General features: G+C 42.1%; 1 protein-coding gene across 1 annotated transcript in view; it reads right to left on the reverse strand.

Annotated features, from left to right (window-relative positions):
• The window catches only part of znf407 (zinc finger protein 407), a 141572-nt gene that overhangs the window by 103033 nt on the left and 11411 nt on the right, over positions 1-27128 (reverse strand). The window contains exon 4 of the mRNA XM_068324074.1: positions 25406-25520. Within this exon, the coding sequence (XP_068180175.1) occupies positions 25406-25520 (115 nt within the window). The remainder of the gene's footprint in view (positions 1-25405; positions 25521-27128) is intronic.

Consider the following 27128-nt stretch of genomic DNA (forward strand, 5'->3'; position numbering starts at 1 on the left):
ATGCTCCCCCACCTCTACTGAAAAACCCTCCGCCTCCACCAGCCGCCGCTCCCCAAACTTTCTCCAGACACACACACACATGCAGCCTTCCCATGATAGATAAATTGTTGAGTAGATTTGCTTAGCAAATTGTTTTGCCACCTAAAACGACAAGACTTGTGTGGTGAAGAAACATGTAAATAGTTGACGGGCAGAAAATGATTTTCCGTGATAGCTGGCGATTACGAGGTGTTCTCCAGCACAGAGGGGTGTTATTGGAAGGGAAATTCTACACGGCTGTACAGACAAACTCAAACCAGTGCGATGAGGTAGATGGTCCAACAAGGCTTCACACACACCCTCACAAACACAGACACATGCTTTAACACTCCACAAATGTCATGTTTTGCTTCTCGTTTTTCCTCTGGATCGTGAAATATCATGACATTGTGGAGCCAGCCCCATTAAGGTAGTGCTTTAAAGTAAACATTACAGTGTCATCAGGCCACTTCAAACCTCCCCTCACACTGAATTTCAAAGCCAGAGGACCTGTCAAAAGCCGAAATTAATCAATTTCAAACTGAACAGAAAATTGTTTCCTACTCTCAACTCTAACGGGTCTGATTTAGAGTAATCTCAAACCCTCTGGAAAAAAAAGATTTCACCTCCAAAACTCAAGAGTAAGAGAAGAAAGGAGGCAAGAGGAGGAGAAAAAGGGAAAGAAAGAAGAAAAGAAAAAAGTCAGGGTCTAATTAGGAATAATTACAGCCTTTTCATTTCCAACATGATGAAATAATTTGATTCTTTTTAAAGACGGGGGTCTGGCTTGCCTCAGCGAAACAAAGCGCCCCTACGTCGGCAGTTGAGAGCTGAAGCAGGACAATGGCGGTCCTTCTGAGAGCCAAGAGTCACACTGGCCCATAAATCATGCCAAAGGTAGACTTCAGACACAGCTATTTGACTGTTCCTTGTTGATGGCTGCCATACAGGGGTGACCCACATTAGGAATATAAAATAAATATGGACAACGGCAGAGTTGAGATGGAGGGGAAGTGACACGTTCGAAGGAGAAAGGGGACATACGTCACCCCAAAAACCTTGGGGCTTGAACAGACATCCATTGCACATCGATAAAGAGCCATGTTGTTTCAGTTCACTCCAGTGATAAAGTAAGAAACTAATGTGTATTTTGTTTCATTTAGGAGGAACTACACCAATAAGGATGGAAATAATCAAATACTTTTTGATGAATGGAAGACAAAGGTCCGAAAGACCTGAGTGGTGTTTGAAAATGAGTAAGACTGAGCAAAGAGGAAAATGTTTCATCAGCAATATGAGACAAGCAGGGAGGGTGGAAACACGAGAGGAAAGAGAAAGAAAAGAGGATGCTGGGGCATAATTACAAGTAAAATGTGGGGAAATTAGCATAGAGAATAAGGGGTTCTACTTTGTCTCTCTCTCTCCCTCTCTCAGGCATCCTCCTAAAGGTTCTCCCATTGGAAGAGCTAAGGTAAGAAACAACTCAGGCTAACTTCATCTCCTTTTCATCTTACTAAGGACACAGCACATTTAGGGCTTTCACAGCTTAAAAGGCCTCCTTAATCAACACCAACGCTTTCATGTATTCAGCAATAAAGAGAAGAAATCCCTCTTTCCAAAGGCTAACAAGAAGAGTATTGAGAGTGTCTTAACTCAAGTTCTGAAGTGAAGAATGGTAGTGTCAAATAAACACAGAGAATAAAAAACTACTTCAGTACGACTGTATTGAATATGTTTACAAAAATACTGTACACAAGCCAAAACATACATTGCACTGCATCGCACGGGACTTTAATCAGCAGCTTCAACTGTGTAAGCCTATACAATCTGCAATGATGAAGCATCTTTCATTGCTGATGTCGACACTTTTAGATTCGGACAATACATGCTAGATTTGAATAAAGAGCTGAACTGAGAAATGTTCAAAACCTAAAAAACCAAACTAATAAAACCTGGCGATCCATAAAGCAACCAGAATTGTTATCATGCAATAGCAAATAATAAGGTTTAATTGAAATGATATTTCTCTTAAGCAACTGCCTCTCAACAGCTATCTGACTGACTCAGCTTGTCTCCATCCTGTCTTTCAGCTTGGTCTCTGATACTAAAAATAAAACTGTAAAATAGGAATAAAATTAATTTTGTGTTGCCATCAATTGGTTTTATTGTAAAATATTTTGAGAATAATCCAAGCACAAGACTGACCGAGGCCTTCTTCCTCTTTTGCTGCAGTTTACTTCAAATAACTAAAACGTGTAAAAACCAATTATGAGATGCACACAAAGCACACATGAACGTTTGCTGAAGTTTGTCAATTACTTATTTAGACATAGACAAGCGGCACACCCAATCAAAGCTGTGACTGTCAAACATAAGGATGTCTATATAGGGCTAAACTTATATTTCCCTTATGGTGGGGACATAAAAAACCCAAAGCACTTTCCTAAAAACACCTGGGCCTTTTTTATTAAAAGCATTAATTAACTGGGAGTACAAGGTACATTTTAGGGGACTAGGTATGTATGTAAAACACATGAGTTTGCTTCAAAATAAACAACTGCATGGATCGGGAGGAAGATACAGTATATTTGACACAGTATAACAGTTTTGATCAATGATGTTTCTAAAATCATTTCAATACACAAATGGAGCTCTCTGAAGCAGACCAATAAGACACAGTACCAGTCCAAAGTTTATGTGTCCAAATCTTTGATCAGTACAGTGTGTCAGGCTTATATGGCACAAGAAATGCTTGTCTGAAAAAAATGTTGTTTTGTCTGTCTCTTTATGGCATTTGCACACACAAAGACATAAATAGCATATAATCAGAACGATCCCTTAGGAGTAATTCAAAGACAAAGAGGCAGGCAGGCTAACAGGAGCTGGCGGTGGCTGACTGAGCACAGTCAGAGAGGCCAAGTGAGGAAGTTGAAAAGCAGCATCTCTGCTCAGCATCAGCAGCCTGCCTCCAGCCAGCTAGGAGGGATCTCCAACTACAGCTGCCAATCACTGGACCTGAACCTCTATCTTGGGCCCAGGTCGGGGAGCCAGAGGGTGGCCCCACTGTGTCCCCAGAAGCCGAGCCCCACCAGGGAAAAAAAACAGCAATGAGCTGAAAAAGTCGATGGCTGTAAGTTTGTTTCAAACCTCAATATCTCAGCATAACATGATATGGATTAAAAATGAAAATTTTGTGCATAAAAGATTTAATGAAAAGTTTGGATGGTTTCAAGCTTCCATCTTTATCCAAAATTTTACTTTGCTTGTATAACTGTGCATGTTTTGATTTTTACTCTAGGAATCATTTTGGTAAATGTCATCCTGAAAGTTGGGCTTGCAATCTGTCACCAACTGTTAAAAAATGTTGTTCTCTTAAAATCTAGTAGCCTCATTCTCTTTAGTTTCTAGGTCTACCCTGGAATCACTGGATAGAAGTTCTATGAAAAGTCATTTTACCCACAAGACGATGTTTGACTTTTATCAGGACAATACACCCCTGTCTGCACAGCTTCACATTTATCTGTGTATGCGTGTGTGTGGGTATGTCTGTGTGTATCTGTGTCCAATTCCAAGAGAACCGGAAAATAAAAGAAACAGAGATGATGGAGGTCAGAGCCCCCTTTCATGCTTACAATCATAGCAGAGGCCCCATTGGGCGTGTAAAGCTGAGCCGAGCATCTGTCTGTCTATACTCTCCTTTCCAACCCCCCACCCCAACACACACACACACACACACACACACACACACACACACACACACACACACACACACACACACACACACACACACACACACACACACACACACACACACACACACACACACACACACACACACACACACACACACACACACACACACACACACACACACACACACAGATATAGACATAACTATCCGGGCAGGCCTCCCCTTCCTGGGCTCCACGTCCACCTGGCTGTTTGATGATGCCTCACTCGCTCATGACAACGCATCGATTTTACTTCTAGCCACTGTGTAAGCCGTCCGCCTGGAGGAATCCATTAGGGCCGAACAGTTCTCATCCTCCCACTGAGTGACAGCCATGACAGCCCCCCACTGCCAATTGCCTTATTGCAGACTGACAGCTCTGCACTCAAACGGGCCTTTTTCACAGCAGCTCTAATAGTTTAAAACACTTACCATTACTAGGCACAGACACATGGGGACCAGATAGTGGCCAGGCAAGGTGGATGGGTATTTGGTGTAAGGCCTTTTGGCAGGCAGGCCTCTAGCTTGGGCCACACCTCCTTTTCTGTCTCAATCTCCTCCATGCAGCATGTCCATTCCCTATCATTTGCTAACAGCAGCTATCTGGAGAAGCTCTCATGAGGGGAAATCCTTGATCTTTCCATCAACCTGGGCTGCATTTTCAGCGGAAAAAACCTGACATAAATACTACTATTTAGACCCTCCACCAGTCAGAGGTAAACCACTGACAGCTGTAACAGTGAGACGTTTATTCACCGTTTTTGACCGTGACCCCAAGGATCAGCTTACCGCTTTGCCAAATTGTGCTTCCCAAGGCTATTACAGAAAAGATGAATACTTTCTATGTGTGAAACAAGCCAGCAGTTGTCCTCTTCGTGAAGTTTGAAGTAAAAATGATAATTTGTAAATGTGATTGGGTGGGTGTATATTAATGGAAGCACACCTTTACATCAGTGACTTTGTGAGCATTTTGCTACATTTAGAAGCCGCAGCAATGTCTCCAAGGTTGAAACTACGTCATTTGGTTGGTTCAGTGCTGACGGAGGTATTGGTTACATGCTTGATTTCCCACTCTTGAGCATTAATGCTTCATATTTCAGCATTGGCATAGTCCAGTGGATGTGTGTTAAGATGTGTTGGCACCCTTCCTATTTCTAAATTTGGATGGAATCCCATTCACACACTGAAACTAGTTGAGGTAAAGAAACAAGGATTCAGCCTCTAACTCACAGTGAACAACAGAAATCATAATTCATACACTAAATATATAAATATGTGCATCTAACTATGCACTGATTAAGAACTTGGTAAAATTATTTATCAATTTAGAAACTTTTGTGTGACCTCAGCATTTCAATGTCCTCTACAGCAATGGTCCCCAACCTTTTTTGCGCCACGGACCGGTTTCATCTAAGACAATGTTTTCACAGAGCAGCCATCATTTGCTCGCTAATCGTTAATGACACCAGGACAGCTGTAGTTCAATAATAAATCATCCACAGTGGTTTTATGTAAAATGAAGACATCAACAAACAATAAACAACCTTTTTTTCTTAAATTGATAATCAACAAAATACTTGTAAGAAACGATTATATTTAAAACTCGATTGAAGTGACTGCACTGATGAGGTTTATTTTGAAAATTATCGACTTACAATCAGTGCATTCAACGTAGGAGAAATACTGATCATTTCCAATAAAAGGGTGAACAAGTCAATCGAATAATAATTACAATAATGAGAATTAGTGGTTCTGGACAGCTGATTTTAGGGGTAACGGGAGGCAATGACACCTGAAGTGTGTTCCGGACGTCCGGTCTGCTCCGCAGTTTGGTTTTCTTTGCGGTCACTGCAGAAAATCCCGATTCACAAAGAGAAGAGGTTGGAAGTGGAAACAGGGTTTCAGATACTTTCTGCGCGATCTCAGGACAATCTGCGTTAACTTTAATCTGGAACACTGGCGTGGTTGTGGGCGCTTAATTTAGGGGTAATCTGTCGTGTGACTGAGACCTGTCAAGCGGGACAGACGCATGTATTCGTCTGTGCGCCATTCCACACAGACGTCACTGTTCAAAATAAAACATCTTTCAGACTCTGAAATACATGAGAAAGAAGTTATAGAATTTTTTTTTCTTTTTGTGTGGCCCAGTACCAAATGACCCAAGGACCGGTACCGGTCTGCGGCCCGGGGGTTGGGGACCACTGCTCTACAGTACAACACAACATCGTTGTGATCATATTTTCATTCACTTTTCCCATATATCAAGGTTTTAAAACTCACTGATTTCACCTGAGCTGTGTGCCGTCTGGCTCCACCAAAGGCTTTCTAAAGCGCATGTTCTCCATCTCAGCAACTACTCAGGAAGAAAAAGCATGACCTCAAACAAAATTGACCCCGGGAGGAAATTCAAGTGTCAGCCACACACAGAAATAAGCCTGAAAAGACGGGAAAATGAGGGGGAAAACTGCACAAGTACTCGGTGATTAATTAGCTAATAATTAAGTCACGGGGTAATATGCATTTTTCAATTAATTAAACCTTGCCTTGCGCCATAAATCAAGCAAAACTGTCATTGTTTCACAAATTAAATATATACATTTCCTAGCAATAATACTGTTGATTGCATAACTGCAGGGCTCATCGGGGAGGGAGAGCACGACGTGTGTGTGGCAGGCATCGACTCAGTCCAATGCCCCAAAACCTTTGACAGGCCAACATGACAAAGGCAGCCAGGATGCTGGAGGCCTCCACCAGTCAGACCCCACGTCACACACCTCCCTCCTTCTGCACGGGACAACGGCAGTCTGTCTGCACTGCATTTAAATCTGGTTATATCATATATGGAATAAGGAATCTTAATGCATCACATACAGAGCAGTTGCTTAGCATGTTCTTACTGTAAAAGGAATTTTTTTCTTTTCACACACACAGTCCATCACATGACTAGTAGCCCTATTCAAGCAAAATGAAATAATATCTCTGTTTGCTTTCATTGCTCACAAAGGAAATTCATTACCTCACATTTACCAATGCAGTGGATAGAAGCAATCATTATCCAAAATATACTGTTTGTCACTGTTGGCAAGTGATGGTATATTTTTCTTCCTGATGGTTCAGATGTTAATTTGCTGAAACACGATGTTGTAAAATGACAAAAACAAAGACACACACATAAATTCTAAGTGCCGTGTGACACAGAGATGTATAATGAACAATATGAACCGCTGCCATCATTATCCTACACAATGTATTTGTTATCACTGCTCCCATAATGAAGTGTCTGTTTGATGGTTGGTGCAAAGTCCCATTGCTCAATTGCTTTTCATAAAATGGCATCGATATATCCATGTGGACACACAGACACACACACACACACACAAACACACGCATACAGACACACACATACAGACACACACACACACACACACACACACACACACACACACACACACACACACACACACACACACACACACACACACACAAGCGCAATTAATCAGAAGTAAAAAATGCTTGCGTGTGCAGAGACAGCCGGTCTTATGCTACATTTATTTTACCTCTGAAACAGTTTCCTTTTTCTTCTGATTAAATCTTAATTTTATGTGTCCATTCATTTTTACCATCTGTCCAAAAAATCCAATATATTAGTGTAGCATAGAATTAATCCTAAAATAAAAAAGAATTAAACCACAATTTTTTGTTTTATGCATATTACAATCCATTGCAGCCACTTAGCTACAACCCAGTCCTAAATTGTGGAGGTGTCGACAAGTTGCAGCCTAATCTTTTCACTCTTTTCATATGTGTCTAAGTTTTTTTTGAGGGAACTTGGTCTTGTCGTAACCATTTTGCCCTTGGCTAGCATACTAATATGGCCTTGGGTTGGAATAAATTACTGCTCAGATTAGCAGGAAGGATGTAGAGGTTTTATTTTTAGAAATTAGAATATTTGCTACATTATTAACAGGGGGAACATCCTTTGATTTCTCTCATGTCTTTTTTTTTTTTTTAATTTCCCTTCTTCCTTACTGAGATAGTCCCCAAACTGCCTACCTGTGTAAAAACAGAAGTCTTCAGTGGACGTGAACATGGCTTAGGGACATGAAAGCAGAGCGTCTCTCCCTCCTGTAGCCCAGCGTTATGCTCCACATGCCACACAAACTCTGAATTTACTGCCACAGCACATTTCTGCCAACCCAGAAGGCCCCCACTTCACGTCTACTAACTACCCCCGCCCCACTTCCTTCATTATTCAATCAAATTTTATGATGTTAACTAACATGCTATAATGGAGGGTCGAGAACTTAATACAGAACACAAGCAAATCTACCGTCATTTTGGTTTACGTGACCAAATCAAACAAGCTTTGGGTATTTTTTACCGAACACAGTCAAACTCCCTCTTTACGTCCCATGGTTCTATGAGACTGACCCACAGTTAAAAAAATAAAAAAATAAAAACATTCACCTTACTAATGTTATTTGCTCAAATGATTTTATGACAAGGGAGCAACAAGCCTGAAACAGGATTAGTCCACTGTGTCTGAATCCATTTAGCTAAAAATTGACCGCTTACTGATTTTATTTTAATCACAACAGACCCTTTTAATTATTGCAGTAATTAGTAAAATATATGTGCCTTCACCTCATATTGATCTATATTGTCTGTACAGTTAGTGATGCAGAGTATTGACCATGGTGCCCCCCTTCACACACACACACACACACACACACACACACACACACACACACACACACACACACGACCCTTGAGGATTTTGATATCTCTGTCTCTAACACGCAGCCTCTTTTTTTTCTGTCTCTGGGTGCTCAGTAGAATGTGTGTGTGTGTGTGTGTGTGTGTGTGTGTGTGTGTGTGTGTGTGTGTGTGTGTGTGTGTGTGTGTGTGTGTGTGTGTGTGTGTGTGTGTGTGTGTGTGTGTGTGTGTGTCTGTGTGTGTGTGGGTGTGTGTGTGTGAGCTGTTTAGCCTGATGGGCCCTGAACAGGACAGATGACCAGCAGAGCAGAAGAAGCTGCAGCTCTGTGTAACTCTTCCGTCGCTCCGTCACGTCAGGAGGAATCCGGCGCCGTTCAGGACGCCCGGCTTCAGTGTTGTGACGCCTAATTACCACCAGCAGCAGCACCCAGCGGCACCCGCGGCAGAGCGGCTCCTTCGGACGGACGGCCCTTTGTAGTTTCACACGCAGACGGAAGAGAGAAAGAGACGCCCGTGCAACGCCTGGGGTGGGGTGGGGGGGGTTGAAGGGAGGTAGAGAGAGGTGGGATGTGTCTGTGTGGGCTAAAAAGAATCCGAGGTCTGTTTGAAGTTTGGGATTTTTGGTTGTTTTCTTTTTTTTTTTCCATCTCACGTTTCTGACTCATCAGAACGCCTCTTCTCTTTTTTTTTTTTTTTGCTGTCCTTCCTATGTTGTTTAACAACAGCTCCCTCCCGCTGAAGGACACTCCATCCTACTCCCCCTTGACAACACACCTCTAACAGCACCTCTTAAGACTCCGCTGAACTCTCTTCTCTATGGGCTCAGCACCGGCTGGTGTGCTGCTGTGTGGGTGGCTCAGATTGTTGAGTTGGACAGCAGTCCAAGAGATGGTGGAAATATTAGTCTCTTATGACATCCTAACACACGACAATTTTAATTCCTGAAACATGCTTCATTCTGCTGAATGCATGGAAGCTGGTGTGTGGATGGTAGAGTAAATGGTCAGTGTGGATTATAGCATAATGTTGTGTTTTGTTGCTCTGAGGATCATCCTAGCAGACCCAGTCCACTGCCATTAGCAGTACAGCAAATATGATTTCACCGCATCCATTCTGAGTCCTTCACCAAGAATTTGTGTTGAGGCTTTCATGTAGGGCCTTCACACTTTGGTCCATCTCATTTAGAGCTGGCCTGCTTAACACAGGCTCTCTCTCTCTCTCTCTCTCTCTCTCTCTCTCTCTCTCTCTCTCTCTCTCTTCCTCACTCACACACACACACACCCACACACACACACACACACACACGCACAAGCATAAACCCATACAGTGGGGAGGGGGTGCAGGGGCAGAGCGGGTGTTCCCTGGCAGACTAATCGGCATGACAGAAATAAAATAAAGAGAGTTGGACTCCGTCAAAACATGTGTGGCCCCATAAACAGAGAGCTAATAAAAGAGCTAAGGCTGCTTGTCCTTTCAGCTGAGCCTGTCTGATCACACACCAACAGTCACATTATTTTAATTCAGGGAATTCTTTAAGTGTCTCCTTAAACAACTGAGAGCGTTCGGCTCGGGAAAGACAAATGAGTTTACCAGTTTTAGCAGGGGCAAGTGCCTAAATCCAACGCTATCGATCCCTATCTGGGTTATTACAGGGCTGTGAGCCGGAGCTCCGTTAGACAGAGAGGCTTAAAATATTACGACCTAAAAAGGGTGGCGAGATGCATTCGAATCGGACCACCTTGTCCTCTGCAGTTATCGATACATTTGGGCGCCACAGGAAGGGCATTCGCACATGCAAACACTCAGGAGTGACAGTCAAGGCTGACCCCCCCCCCATGTTACATAGACATGCATATCGGTAAAGAGATGCCTACAGAACCAACAGATAGCACCCCCCCCTGACTCCACTGGGGAAATTGATTTTTCTCTCCCTGTCTTTTTTTTTTTTTTACAGCAGAGGTGCTGGGCAGGTTTTTAACCTAACACTCTAACCTGAGTGTTAATGCACAAAGAGACATGATGTCCATTGATCCGGTGATCCAGTGATGCCGCCAGAGCGCCTTTTAACATCTGACGGGGAACTACACGGGGTAGAAGGTGGGGGGTGTTATGCTAAACTAGTGGGATCACAGCCTTCAAGTGGAAACCCTGCAGAAAACAATTTAGAACTTATGGTAAATGTAGCATTGTTTGTTGTTCAAGTCATCACTATTTGATAAAAAATGCTTATAATGTTGTTTTAATCGTGTTACCTCTAGTTGGGAGGCGGAGTGTCATACAACACAAAACTAATTTAAATAGAGCAAAAACTTTCGTAAAATATAAAGTACCTGTTAAAAAAAAAAAAAGGGAGAGAGTAAGCCAATGAAAGCAGTCCACCCTCAGGTGAAACACATCCAGTCTGCTAATTATTGTTAAAAAAAACAATATAAAATAATAAGGATTAATAATACATTAAAGACAACCGGAGAAAAAAAATCCCCGCCATAAAACATATGTATTTTTAATATGAATCTCACTGAATCAATACCCTCAATTAGCAACAGCAAGCAAATTGCCAAACGAGGCGCAATTACTCGAAGGTCAGTAGGTATTATTCACAGTCACTTTAGTTTACCACATTAAAACAAGACAGGACGTCGGGCTAAAATTATAAATTCCATTCCCATATCTGTCCCTTTCTGATTTAGATGGATGAAGAATAATTAACTCCTAATTATTCAGATCACTTAAGGCACTTTCTGTATCCACAAAAGAGATGCAGTCGTGTCTGTCAGCCCACTTCAGCTGCTATCACTTAGAATGATCCAACAACTTGACCAATGACGACATGAAAACAAAAAAAAAAGGAAAAGAAAGCTGCACCGGCTGCCTGTCTGAGTCGCCTGCAAACCCCCTCCAGCTCTGACTGCTTCTACCTCAGAGGGTCTTAAGGAGGCACACTTCCTTTAAATTCACCCATATGCAAATGTTGAGATGTGATTTGCATTTTAAAGTATTTAACTCCCCATATTTATTGGGCTCTGAGGCCTTGCTGATCATTGATTTATGTGCTTCCGGCAATCATATTTCCATATTTTGTGTGGTTTTTAACGACAGTAATAATTCAAATATGCAAAAAGTTGTTCTTTGAACGATATCTTTAATTATATCCTCAAAGCATCATTCCTTTTCGCTTATTTTTTTTCCAGAGCTGAGATTGTCTTTGAATAGAAAAGGCTAAAGAATCATAAATTAAACTGTGATAAGACATTGATGGGCAAAGCTCCAGTTGGCTACCTTATGCACAGGGAGAAAGAAGTCTTACTCTGTCTTTCCCAGCTCAAAAGCCACAAACAGACTCGGGGTGCTCTGCTGTACAGGGACCCGTGTGACCTTGTCCCCAAAGCCTTTTATTAATGCTGACATTCTTTCACCACAGATCCAGTCTCAGATTGTGAAATTCATCTCTTACACTCAAAAAAAGGAAGAAAAAAAAACCCCAACACATGCATAAAAAAAGAAGAAGACCTTTCCCCTGTTTTGCCGCTAACACAGAAACTTTCTCTGTCACCTCTCCTTATTAGAGTTGTCAGAGTCGCCGCATGCTCTTTTGAAAGCAGTCACCCTCCGCGTGATTAGAAGTGGCGGGTTCCTACCACCGTTTGGCCTATCAGCATCACAGAACAGCCATCAGACGCATCCGCAGCACTCCTTGGCCGTATTCCTTTTGTCACCTCGACACAACGTGAAAACTTTTTAGAAAAATTGCTCACCCATACACGAGGATGGGTGACTAATATCTCAGATTAGTGGTGTTTGGTTGCAAAGGGGGAAAGGTGGTGTCTCCTTATTTTCTTCACTGTATAACTGTGAGTCCATAAGTGACAGAGCCTACGTATTAAACGTTTGACCGTAACGAGCTACAAAATAGCCCGCTACTCTAGAAATTACAAAACCATCACGATACATGTCAGAATTCTACACTAATTCAAAATCTACAGAAAAAAAAACACAACTCAATTTACATAAAGTGAAAACAATATTTTAAAATACATTTTTAATGGATGAGCAGTAGAAAATTTTGCTCTTCCATATTTTTGAAATCGCACATGGGCTCATCATCTGCGACCTGAAATACTATGTACAAAAACAAATCTGTATTCTCCTTATTTTTCCAATCGCTTTCCTTCTCTCGCACACACACTATCTCTTTCTCTCGCTCTTTCTCTCTCTCCCCGTCACACATGCATAAAAAAACACAACACACATGTCTTGGAGACAAGAGTATGAAAATCTAACATCCTGTCTTTAATTTGAAAGGCCACTTAGAACAGTAGAAATTAATATGGTATACACAAATAATGTTCTAAATTGAACTTAAAATCTGAAGTGTTAAATTAATGAAACTGTATTATTTGTCCATTAAAGCTGAATTTTTGCCACAGTAATCGCTGTTGTCACTACAATAATTTTTTAATATTCTTGATAATTTGTTTCATTAAAATCCACTCAGCGTGGGCGACGCTTTCACGGCTTTGTAGTTTTAAATGCAAGAGAGGCTGAGTTCAGAACAAGCCAAACGCATTAACACAGGGGCCCACAGAGGATGTATTTCACCCCAATGTTTCACCATCACTGCTGAGTCGTGCACTGAGTGCACGTAACATATGTTACAACCTCCCCACCCCCTGAGACTCCTGGCACACCACCCTACAGTCCACAAATAAGCTTTAAGCCTCGCTTTAGATTTCTGAACAGTGGCTCCACAACTGATCACAGCAGATCAGTATTATTACGTTAAATTATCTAATGCAATGAACATGTTTGTGGCATCTATACAAACGTACACTTACACACAAACACACAGACACACACACACAATATGAGCGCAAATTCCACAAGGCATATTCCTGCTTTTATCTATCGTCCGTCTAAAAGGGATTACAAAGGGTGGACGCTAAAAACTAAACTGATTATGTGACATTTGAATATGTATCCAACATAACTGCGCCTCACATTTACACACACACACAAACACACGCACACACATGCACACGAGACTGTACAGAAACCAGTCCTCCAAACACACATTGGTACTGAACACACTCAGAGAGGGAAGTTGAAACCTGATCAATTCACAAATAAAATTTCAAAGCACCGATAAAATCACAATAATGAATGGTTCGCTGCCGGTCGCACTCTTCAAAAAAAGGGGTTTTGTTTTGTAGTTAAATCAAAATTAAGAAAATCAATTAGGTTCTGCAAATCCCTCATCTAGTGAAGCAGAGCTGTGAAACAGAGTGTTAAACTGTTCTTTCTCCCTATCCAGAAAGGTTATCGCATTGTATCTCACTGCCTTTACCTGCTCCCATTCACGGTGAACATGCACTGATTTGAATAAGCACCGCTCCAGAGGCTCTCTTATCAGATCCCAGACGGGTGTGCCAACACAGCAGTATCAGGTACACACCATCTACCTCTGCTGCACCCCCCACCCCTCCAAAAAGAAAAAAAAAGAAAAAAAAGAAAAGGTTAGCAGAAAGGAAAAAGAAGCAAAAAGAAGAAGACAACACTTTTGCTGCATTCGTTACCTGATAACATGATCTGGCTATAATCACATCCAGGCTAGGAATGTAAAAATGACCAGAACAGGAGAGCAGGTAATCCTTCTCTGGAAATGCTTCCTTTCCTATTTTCTGCTTTTAACACTTTTCTCATCCACAGTGTTTTCCATAATCGCTAACTTATAGAATCAGCAATTTGTTTTACACAGAGAATGCACTGAATTTTTAAGTGGGCTATCATTAAAAAAAATCATTAAGCGTGCGTGATAAAAACAAATTGCAGTTACGTTAATTTGCAACAATTGCCCACAGAAGGTATGATATTTTAAAGGTTTCATTTCATTAAACGCTTGCATTGGGACTCCCGTTCTCACTACACACAGCCACAGGAACACAATTCCCTTAAGACGCGCTGGTTTCCATTTTTACGTCGTTGTTTGCTTTTGCTCCGCGAGGGGAAAAACACCAGCTCGGGAAGACATCAGTCAGTGAGGTTAGCGAGCATGGTAGCAACATGACCTCAGAAAATGTATCCTCCTCGGGTAGGTTAAACACACACACAAACACACACGCACACAAACAAACACGCACAGAGACTGTTCTCATTTCCCCAGTCCTCTTTACAGGCTAACCTGCTCTCTTCATTAGGGTGCTGTAGGGACTTATCACTGCGTAGTCTTTGTCCTTGCTGTAATTGCCCTCTCGGCATGTCAGACCCCCACCCCCCCACCCCATCATCACAGCAGCCCCACACCCAGCCTGCAAACCCAGAATCAGTCCCCTCATGACAGGCCTGGTTAGATGGCGGTGCAGGGAGCCTCTCCTGAGACCTGCTGATCGGCCCCTGAGGTCCGTCGGTATAGAGGGGTTTGTCCTAGTTAAATCAGCACCGGCAGGGACACCCCTCTGAACCGCCACAGGCCCAGCCTCCATCCCCACTCATTTACAACCGCAGAAACCACTGTGGTAGTTCACAAAGATACAGGCTGAAATATTATGATTACAAATTTTACACTTTTGAGTCTGCTTCTGGGAAGAATTGGATACAAAAGTTGATTGTAATGAGTCGTGTCCCTTTGTTGGAATCATTAAAATATTGAAATAATAATTTCTTTTTACAAGTGCATGACAATCTGAAATAAACTGGCAAAGTTTCACATTATCTGTCTTCCACTAGTTCTGACACCGCCTCTAACCTACAAGATGATACCAATACATGTCGTAGATGAATTGCCTTTTTTCTCAAAACTGACAAAAAATAATTGAGATGAATGTTAAAAGACAAAGTTTTGACAAAACCTTTAAGACAGAATTAAAACAATCTTAATTGCATTCCATTTGAGCAAGAGGTTCTCTTGTACCACACACCCAACAGCCTCGTGTTTGGTGGTTTTCTAGCAAGTTGAATGGCGCCATCTAATGTCCGATAAAAAAACCTAATGTAAGAAACACCAACAAGTACTTCTTTCAGCACCAAACTGAACTCCAAGAAGCAAATTAGTTTTTTCACTCTACTTGAAGCTTATGTAGCCTGTAAAAGTCTAAGTAATCAGATTTTGCTGGAAGGGCTTGGGAGGCAGAAGGCACGCTTTGAAGTGACCATAAAAGTGGGCAGAGTGAACCCCCTAATTTGAAATTTAACTGTAATAGACACAGAGCTATCAGCGTTGCAGGATAATCCTGACCTCTGTTTGTTTTGCTGAATAAACAGAATAAATGAATAAATGTTTCCTCTTCACACAGCGCGCTGCTCCTTATTGCATTCAACATTTTTTTCCTGCGGGGTAATCGATGTGTCAGCGTTTTCACGGCTGGCTGCAGGGGTTCAGACCTACGCCTCCATCTGAAGGGGCTCAGAGGGATGGGGTTAACATAGCACAGTGTTGGGGAGCAAAGACAGTGTGGCTGACACTGGGATCTTCTCCTTTTCTGGTCACCCGTCCATTCCTTTTTCGTGGCCTGACACTTGTGGATGGCAGACCAGAAGGCAAGCAGCTCCCCTACCCATTTTTTCCCCTTGTTAAACTTGATCCTCCTCCCAAAAGTACCAACATCTCCCCTTTTGGGAGCCTCAGGGAAACTGGGTGCCAACTGTAATGATAAGGAGATTTTAGTGGCAGCCACAAAGCATGACCCTAGCCTTTCCACTCGTACACCGAGCACCAGCCCACCGTGCCACGAAGATGCAGGCAAACAAACACTGAGACATAAAAGAGATGTGATATGCAGTATAACGTCTTAATAACTTTGTTGCTCCACGTCTGAAAAGCAAACACATTAAAGTGGACACGTCACCCCTCTCATTAAACACACAGTCGTGTAAACATTATCTACCCCCCTCCATACTTGCATAAACATATACACAGACCTTACTTCTGCATCCCTGAATCCATCCAACGGATGCCACCAACAAGCCTTGGGAGTTTTTCGGCGGGGGTGTTTTATGCGTCCCATGGGGCTCTGAGACAGTGAGATGTGGATATAGCACACAGATGATCCCAGTCAAGGACACCGGCAGCATCACTCACTTCGCCATTATTCGCTCATATTTAAAGCTAGGGCTACCTGAGGGACTGTAACTACACATGCAGAGGAGGATGGGTGATTTCAGAGTCCGACGGGTGTGCTGAGCAACTGAGAGCTGAAGGAGATGCAACGGAGGCAAAGAGAGAAAGGGAGTGACAGAGGGCTTTATGTGTCAGCCCAGCGATACCAGCAGTTTTATGGCCGAATATTTTTCCTCTTGTCAGAGCTGGATAAGGAATCACCATAAGGTTGGGGAGCATGAATATTGCCCTTGAGGGCCCACTGTGGCTGCTCCTGTTTATGGTTGACTAGCAATCAGCCACCGATTCAGGACCCACAACCCCTCATCCATCCATGTCAGCAATTAATCAATTAAACGGGCAGTATGGAGGAGTGGGGATTGGCTAGGTGTGTTAATACAATAGCCTGTTAAGGCTGATGTAATTTCGTCACTAATGTCACCCATTCATCACGCCTTATTATCTGTTTCTCATAGACAATGGTCAATATCACTTCATAAATCTGAGTATCGTGTGGATCTTGTGAAATTAAGCCTGAAGGATGCCACAAAATGATAGACTACACAGAATGTCAGCCAAATTTAACAAACCTGCTGAACCAAGTGGCAAGCATAATCTGACCTATTATAAAGCAGGGGCGTGGACCACTAATGTCAGCCTTAAATAGGTCCAACACAGAAAAAAGACATTGTTCTTGGACAATGCTTGCTTGACCACCTAAGACCTTTAAGAGTACAGCTAAAGAAACTCGTACACTCTAATTTATGTTTGGATCATAATTTAAACTCATTTCTATCACGGCCTCTGGACGTGACAAACATGAATCAGAGATATCCTGCCTTTTCAAAATCACGATGATATATCTACATAATTTTATAACAATAAAAGGCAAACCTGTTTGTGTGTAAATAGATGTATTGAGTAGGAGGCCCTGTCTTGCTTGCATGTCTGATATAAGCCTGTGTGGGCCAGACCTCATGTGATGAAAGTGAGAGCGATATTTGGTGTACCAATGGATGTGAAGGCTTGAATCACTAACAACATTTTTCTGGATTTGAGCCACTGACAGCCGACAGCTGGCAAAAGTGTTTCATAACTTGAAATGTCACCATTTTAAGACCAAAATATCTACAAACTTACTAAGAGCTCACGTCGGACAGTTTTGTCACAGTAATGGACACATAAGAGACAACGGCTCCTTGTGAGGAATAAATGATAACTTTTGGTTTACAGACATAATGAAATGTGTAGATTGCATCATTTTTTTCTCCAAACGTCTTTAGAAATCCTCTTTACGTACTTTTTCCACCACCTGGTTCCTGTTCCACACTCAAGGGATTTTTCTTGTCTTGCTGGTTTAATTGCTGATGTTGTGGGTTTGCAAAGCACACTGAGGAACTATAAGTAATAGTGGGATATACTGTATAACTGAACTTGACTTGACCCGACTACTAATCGTAACCACATTCTACGCATAATAGTTTGGAATCCAATCAAATTGTTTCATTAGATTTGAGAAGTTGCCTCTGACAGGCAGCATTGTGTTGATTAATTCTACACTAAATACGGTATGTAATCAAACAAACCACATACTATCTACCATGTCAATAGGATAGCATCGCTGGCTGACATCCAGTTTTTAACAGGAGGCCAATACCTGACCTGTATATCGGTCTAATACCACTAACAGCTTCAGTCAGACACAAAGAGCCTCCCTTTCACCCAAGCCAACATTTCCCCAGCACTCCCAGCAGGTACATCAGCTCAATTATGATGATGGCAATGACTGATTACATTTTACCTCTCCCCTGTTCCCCCAATAAGTCTGGCCATCATGCAGAGACAGAGGGAGAGACATGGAAGAAGAGAAAGAGGTAGAGATGGCAGCGTCATCTCCAGTGAGCTACGAGCATCCCAGATGCCAGTCTCTGGGACGGTATCAACCATCTCGATGGCAGACTCACCGTGACAATAATCTATACCTACAGGAAGTCAATTAAAAAGTGCCAGGGGAGATTAAGAGCAGCGTGACAGCTTTTCATCAGGCCACGGGTTCGTCTGGAAGAACCAGCGTGTTGCATGTCTGCAGTGAGTGTGTGGAAGGTAAATGGTGTGTGTGTAATGGTTGTAAAGACGTGTTGGAAAGCGGGCGGCGGCGGAGGGAAAAAGACTGTTGCCGAACACCCTTAAAAGCCCCCTCATGAATATTAAGAAGGGCTTTGGCAGCCGGCAGCTCTGCTACAAGTTTGCAAACCAGCATAATGTGTCTGTTTGCGCTGGGAAAAGACTCAGTCCGGATATCAATTAAATCAAGCGTTGTCAGTCTGATGGCCCTCTCAATGGAGGGACAGCCCATTCCCCTCTACACATCAGCTCAGCTTTGTGTCAACCATCCATCTTTCATCCTCCCCTCCCCTTCCCCCTCTCTCCCAGTTGCCATCTTTATCAGCGACTCTTTCTCTCCTCCTTCTCTCCTTTGCTCTTTCTCTCTGTCTCTCAAGCAGCCGGTAACTGAACGCACAAATTACTCTCCCCTCCACCTTTAGCTCCCACTAAATCTTTCCCCTCTTCCACTTTGCTGAGCCGGGATATTTTATTCCTCCATCAAATATGCATCCCATTAATTAAGTTAAATTACTCCTGACTGCCAAATATCCTCTGCCCCGATGGGTGTCAACACTGAAATGCATGACTGTGAACCTGCAATGACACGGCTCCGACACTTTAACATGAGTTACAGCCTTTTCCAGCTCCATCCATGGGCAGATTAACAGACACTTTGGGCTGCTGGAATTAAGCGCTGTGCGCTCCTTCCTCCCCACCCAGCTTTTTAATAAGTGCACAATGGATGACACTCGCTCTTCTGACAATGAGAGGACTGATATTTTAATTACACCCCTTTTTTCATCTGTCTTCTGCTTCATCTTTTAATTGCTGTTGTTAATCACTCATTAACTTCATCCCCTTTATTTTTTTTTCCTACAATATACCTATGGCATGATTAGCACAACGTAACGGATTGTTCAAAAACGTTCTTTTGTGATTCAACTAGTAACAAGAATAAAGTTTACTTGCTGAGACCTAGTTTTGGGTGGAGGGTGATAACTTTGTTCATGATCTTCCAATAAATGAAGCCAATTTACCTTTGTTAACTGATTTTAATCTTTGGAAGGCAAATTAAGTGCGAAAAAAAAATGCTATTAAGATATGGTCTCATAAGGAAAAGTGAATACTCTTTTCTAATTACCGCTACTTCATTTTAGTTCCGCAATTCTTGCAGATTGAGATTAGGAAAAAAAAAAAAAGCGATAAAAAGCTAAAAAAGGCTGAGACCACAAGAAGTACAATGTTTTAAAAACAAAGCTAGTGAGGTAACACATAGCAAGACTTATTTGGTCCCCAAGAGTAGTATAGCTTAATGTCATTATCCTACGTGCTGTGCTGGCTCCTTAGTTTAAGTATCGCTTTTGCCGTTTAGCGGCTAGACCTGTTGTTTGTTTTTGTTTGTCTTTGATTAAAGCGAAATGCTCTGATTATGAAGCCCCAGGCCCCTGTTCTGGGTCCACTGAAGAATATGAGACTGTTATTAAAACCTAATAGGACTGATCTGCTGACAGAGATTTCGATTGTTGTCTCCTCCTCTCAGAGATGCTGAGCTGGGTCCTGTTCCAACTGTTCAAAAGCATCCTTTCACCAACATGAAACTGAGAAAACAGACTTTTTCTCCCTCAAGTAATTGTGCTCTGCGATTTGAAACACAAGTTTAATAGCATTCATCACCTTTCTGCTGAGTACTGGACCTACAATCCTACAACCCGGCTAATGAAGCCATATGTTTGCTGTCATCTCTTCAGCAGAGATATCTGTGAACAAGTCACTTGTGAGGAAATAAAGTTTGACAATCCAGCTCCAAAACAAGAATAAAAAGTGTAAAACTGTACACTGGTGGATTTATACTGATACATCGATGCTGTCGAGGGTTGATTTCTCTCTCCCCTCTATTTTGCCTCTCTTGCCTTTTTCCTGTGAGCTTGTGTGCCTGTGCAAGAGTGTGTTTCTATTGCAAAAAACATTAATTTTACAAACATCAGCCCAAGGCTACTAAACACATCCAATCCATTATGCTGCGCTTTATCGTGTTATGGGGGGTAACGGGCTGTAAAGCTGTCTCGGTCATAAAGACCGATCACAGAGTGCCGAGTCAAACTAGGATGCCAAGCTCTCCAAGCCATATGCAGCCCTTGTTATCATCGGAACATCTCCGTCCCATACTTAACCTTTCTAGACCAGCCTTTCTGCATTATTTTCCGAATGACCTTTAGCGTTACTTATTTCATTTCCGATAATGGAACACTAAATTTAGCTAAATGCATCAGCGCAGAATGTGTTTATTTTGGTGAAGGGGACTACATTGACTGACAAGGACCATGTTCCCAGACATGAACCATTGATGTCTAGAGCAGAAGACATGCTCTGGACATGCTCTAGACGTTTCTAAGGACCACTAACAAATTGCATCAATCATAATAAGTAAATAAACAACTATACATTCATGTGAAATACATCAGTATACCATGAATAAATAAATTGTTGCTATATTTTTGAAACAGAGGTTTATGGGTATAAAACAGGCACCTGGATCAAGATTATTTTTACACATAAAAAAAAAATTGAAAAACAAATTCATGTATATTATGATACAAAAAATGTATGCGGTTCGACATCATTTCTATATTTTCTTATTTCACAGGCCTGCATCTGCATATTTACAGCCATCTGAAGGTTGATGAAACACTAAAGAAATATGTGAACATAAAAGGTTTATTGGATCTGGATCATCTGAGGAAAATACTCAGTCTTTACATCTGCTGTTTGTGTATGAATTAGAATTCCAGTTTCAAGTTCCTGCCAAAACATGGTGCACGCTCTCAGTCACATAACTTTGGACATTCTGGGTTTATGAGCAAAAGGTCGAATGTTAACATAAATATATAGTTTTCCCGGTGCTGCTATATCACAGACACAATCCTTCAGCCTGAAGGAGCAGCGAGTTTCACGCCTTTGCTGTAAGTGGAGGCGCTGGAGAGGGGTGGAGGGATCTTAGTGAAATCGCTAATGTACGTGATGATTAAGTGTAACTCAAATACCGAGTGTGTTGTTCGTAGGCCTGACAGGCAGTAATTTGGTGTATTATATTCTGCGGTTTTAATTGCACGCCACCAACATGTCCCTCTGACACCTTATGAAGCGATGATGTACAATTATTTCGGGGCGGCTAGAGATCAGTGGAGTGACATTATAATCATCCTCACAGGGATCCCTCTCTTCATCTGCAACAACCATTAATGTTTAAAAGGGAGGAAAAAAACATAAAAATAGTTCTCAGGGAGTTCTAACCAGAATCTGTTTGAGGATTACAGAGAATCACATCAAGGGAGAAGGAGAGGGGTGTGGATAGACAATAGAGGGGCTGAGTTAAGTGACGGCTTTCTCTGGATAAGCAGCGAGCTAAGATGCTCCTCCACTGTCACTGCCAGGCCTCACACTACTCATACAGGCCCGGGCATTAAGGCACATTATAGCGGATGAGCCACGCAGGGCGGAACTGATGGGCTATTCTGGGAACAGACCAGACAATCTCACAAGACAGGGGGGACATAAAAACCCTGACATGAGCCAGCCCCATCCTGTTCACAGTCAAATCACACACACAACGCCCAACATGAAATCACAACTATATATACTCTCTCTAACACCAAGTCAAGAAAACTGAGAGGAGGAAGGGAGGGAGGGGAAAACACAAAGAAGACAAACTTAGGCATGTTGCAAACTTTTTTGAGTAGTGTGGAAACAACAGTTTTTATGTTTTGTTCAAATTCCTGAAGTGACATTAGGAAATGGGCAGCTTATGACCCATAATCATAAAATGGCAGTCCACAAGAGGACAATCCATGTCCATGATAGTGTTAATACTTCTAAGGCCTGGGCTGGGATATTAAACCAATGCCTCAAAGCATTTACACTGTTTATGCATAATTTAACACCTGCAACAGCACTAGATGTCCATTGCATCTTTGGGGAGGACGAGAGAGCGGGAGCGTGGAAATGCTGAATCCAGGGCCTTTCTGGTCGTTGATGGAGGAGAGGGGGAGGCTCATTAAGTGGCCAGGCCCCACTGTGGACAAAACCCACTGGGTGGAAGCACAAAACTCTGCCTTATCACATGCTGGAGGTTTTTTTTTTTTAACCAATTAAATATGAGAAATCTCATCTAGCTTGTAAACAGCCAAATTGTGTTTTTCTGCTGCTTTTGCATTTCTTTATAGGCAAATTTAAAAAAGATCAGTCTTTTTGAAAATAAAGGTAGGAAGGAATGCAGACAAATGGACTTCTGAGGGAAGTGGGAGGAATGGTGAGGAGCAGACAGGAAACCTATAAGGTGTTCACAGAGATGAGCAAGGTGCTGACCAGCCCACTCAGGTTTGATTGGCAGCCTGGTCAAGGGTTCCAATCGGCCCTGGCCTGTATTTGCATTTGTTAATTAAATGCCACAACAATATGATCTCCAACAATCAACAAGTTCCCCCCGCCCCTGAGCGTAGACCATCAGCTGCAAACTGACGGTAAAGTGCGGTGGACAGCCAAAGTGCAGCACATCCCTTCGCTCGCAGCGTCAGAGTCAAGGTCATTTTAGCGTTTGAGAGTTTAACAAGGGAAAGACGGCAATCGATGCTGGGAAGCAAAAAATAAAGAGGGGGAAAAACACACACAAAACGATAACAATATACTCAGGCGAGTATATTGCTTTAGGTGTACACACCTGAGACACATTATTGAAATTTATTATGCTCTGAGTAAAAAAACAACTTGTGTAAATTGAAATCAATAATGCAGATTTTAAACCAAAATCTGGAAAGAACTTTTGTGGTTCCGTCACCTCGTTATCTGTATCCATGAGGGTAGGCAGAACTTAATCGCAATATAATTCCACTTTACACATTATGCTTGGAACACGGCCGTTCATTTGTAACAGGCTTTAGATCCGGGGTAAGGAAAAATCATAGGCAAGAAAAGTTTGAGAAGGGGAGCGGACCACGTGTGTGTATGGCTGTGGCCTTAATGAGGGTGTTTCTGGGGGGTTCTTTGTGTTTGCTGCTCTTTAGTCAAGACGAGGAATGGCCCGGTGATCAGTCAGTACTGAAAGCACACACTGCGCCGATTTGTCACCAATGGCTGGCACTGGCAGCACACAGCTCCTCCATCCCCATGATTTGTGAACCCAGGGGCTGTATTTAGTAGTCCCATTTAAAGGCATATTGGAGAACCGCTGTATGGATGTGCATGTATGTGCATGTGCTTACGTGAAGCTACACGCTTGGTCAAAAGCCCCAACACATGTGCAGCACTCGGGAGGAGAGGGGGTTCTGTCTGTAGGGCTGGTGAAACATGAGCCTTTCGTCTCATTAAAGGAGAAGCTGTGTTTAAAGCAAAGCTTGTTTGCTGCTGCTGTAATGTGTGTACAAACATCAGCTGGGGCGAATAAACACATTCGCTTTGCTCTGCTTTGGAGGAACAAAATCGGCCCGCAACTGAACTAAATGGAACGCTTTGCACAGAATTACGCAGGGGGAGAAACTAATAACTCTACATATGTCTTCATCATTGTGAGTGTGTAGCTGCAGAAGCTCGATGGCACAACCCTGGAAATCCCACATTTTATTCTATTCCCTGACTGCATGTTAAACAGCTTAACATGTCCACTTGAACATGGCACGGTAGTGAGGAGGTCTACCACGGGAACACAACTAGACAAACACAACATATGGTCCAGATGAACAAGGACAAGATTTGGGATAATAATTGTGCTCCTGCACTAAAGCAATTTATAAGCTTTGTTTGGCTTCTCACATAAACCCCCTATTAGGATTAATCAGGGAGCAGAAATAAAGAAGAAGGTTATATAAACTATTGTTTTACTATTAATTCATGAGAGACATTGTCAAGAAGCACATAATCGTAAATAGCTAACAACAGGTTTTCATAAATTTGATTTCAATAACTTATTAACCAAATCCTTCCACTTATTAATTTGTCTGACTTGTTTTCAAACTTGATCAAATGAAAACGCTTCAAAAGGATAATTTTCTTGCAACATAAATCACAAATAACTTTTGGGGACTAAATCAGAATATTAAATGTTTAGCTTCTATTTATTAAATGAATATGCACATCCATATGTTCTGAATTTCAATTTACACAAAGACATATGTATCATTTTTGATTTAGCTTATATACAGAGTGCCTGGAAGGGTTTGATGTTTTTTTGTATACTGAAATCTCACAATTTTTAAAAGGAATCAAGTTAGCAACCCATCTGATTGGATCAGCAGGAACTGGATTAAGGTCTAAATTCTATAGCTGTCTGGTGTTTGTTTCAAGTGTTCTGTAAACAACACCAGAAAGTATCTCACACTATTCTAAACCACTATAACAATATTTCCAAATACATATGCAAAAGTTCTTAAAGCAAGAGGTCATTTTATCCTTTAAAGGTGTCTTTAATTTTCCAAACTTACCTGATCAGGCAGAAGGACCTCAGTCTGCCTAGTAATTACTAATAGTAGCATTAAACACCAATATATACACACAGTTGGTAAGAATGACATTTACATTTTAAATGTTCATTTCCGTAAAGATTTGTTCATCTTCTGTCACAAAACCTACAAGTTATAACACAGAAGAGGCTTTATTTGACTCATTGTCCATGTCGATTTACATTTTCTCTTCTTGAGAGTTATATTCTAAAATTTAAAGTGTTCCTTAAATCCTTTCTATTAAAGGCAACTCACCCACAGATGTCACATTTGTACTCCCTCATGCCGAGGTGTCTCTTCACGTGGTTCCTGGCGTCTCCTAGCTGAGCGGTGGCAAAGTTGCAGATCTTACACGTGAAGGGTTTGGATCCTGCGAAGGGAAGCGCAGAGAGTTCACATCTAACTGAAATATAACGTTTGAAAGGAAGAGGTGGCAATTTTAATAAAACATGACTGAATAACCGCTGCGCAGAAATTTGATTTTACATTACAGATCATTTTTCAATGCCAGGAAAAGTAAGACTGTTATTAGTTCTGTGTGAGGACTTCAGCCTATTTCAAGACACAAAATGACTCCAGAATTATAAAAACAGATGCCTTGACTACAGTTCACATAAAAACTATGGTCACACTCCAAGCGAGTCTTCTTTCACTCTCTATCTATCCTTGTCACTCTCCTTCATCTCTTACCTACTCTCCTTTTGCCTGTGGATGCGTAAATTGGATTCCAAAGGTCAGGGCAAATACGTAAATCAATTCTGTGTGCGCTCAGTACCTCCCATTCCATCATTAAAGCGCTAATCACTCTGGCGGGCGTCGCAGGGAGGTTTCTCTCTAATTATTGTCATTAATAAGTCCAGAGGGCGGGGTACCGTTAGAGAGAATGGCAAAGCCTCAGCCTGCAATCGCTCATTGAAGAGCAGAGCCACGATGGCCCATGCCTCTTCTTTCTGCCTGCCTTCATCAGGTTAAAAAAATGGAACCGGGCCCTTCACAACTCGGGGGAAAAAAAGACAGTTTGTCTTACTGAAAAGTCGGGCAAAAAAATAAAAGTAATTTGTGTGGTTGACCAAACTTTGAATTCCATCATATAATGTGCTGAAGTCTACACGGATGCATTCAAAATACAGCGGATATGGAATCCGGCAAACCCTCAACCACTTGCACTGAATATCCAACATGTTGTACAATATTTATTCCAGGGGCAGCTGCTGATTTGATTAAGCACTTTGTGTAGATTACTAATTCGTTCATACACGGTTCACTTGCTGTGAGCTGGAAGTGCGACACATCGAATTTTAAGCTGGTAACGAAGATTGAAAGGCAAGCCTGTGCTAACAAGGCCCATAAACACGAGGGGGGGCTGGGGGGTTCGCACACAGGCAACATCACAGCCAGCCTCATTTCACATGTCCCTGCAGTATCGCGCACACGCACACACATACACACACACACACACACACACACACACACACACACACATACACACGGGCGCATGCACATACGCACACACAACCACAAGAACAAATAAAAGCCAGATAAATACACAGAGCCTCCATACATAACCACACACTTCACACCTAAATGTGCAGACACTTGCACACACTTAGAAAAATATATCACACAACCACGTTCATCAACACCCAAAGAAAGCACACACCCTCCACCCGCCATCACGCTGACACATACCTGCATCTAGATGCAGAATGCCACCTCACACCTGCGCATACAGACAAACATTAAATTCACAAAACGTAATCACCTCATGGACAAACACAAAGAAAGCCGATCACTCTCTACTGCTCCATCACACACTCAGACACATACAACCTAAAGTTGAGGTGAGAGGGAGGCGTGCGGGAGCTGATTTGTCCAGATGGCTGGCTGAGTATGAGACATGGCAGAGAGGAGAGAGATGTAACGTCCCTCAGTTCTCACATCTTATCACATTAATACTCCACCACTCCACTTAAACAGC

This window comes from Antennarius striatus, chromosome 9, assembly GCF_040054535.1.
Source record: "Antennarius striatus isolate MH-2024 chromosome 9, ASM4005453v1, whole genome shotgun sequence".
NCBI classification, from domain to species: domain Eukaryota; kingdom Metazoa; phylum Chordata; class Actinopteri; order Lophiiformes; family Antennariidae; genus Antennarius; species Antennarius striatus.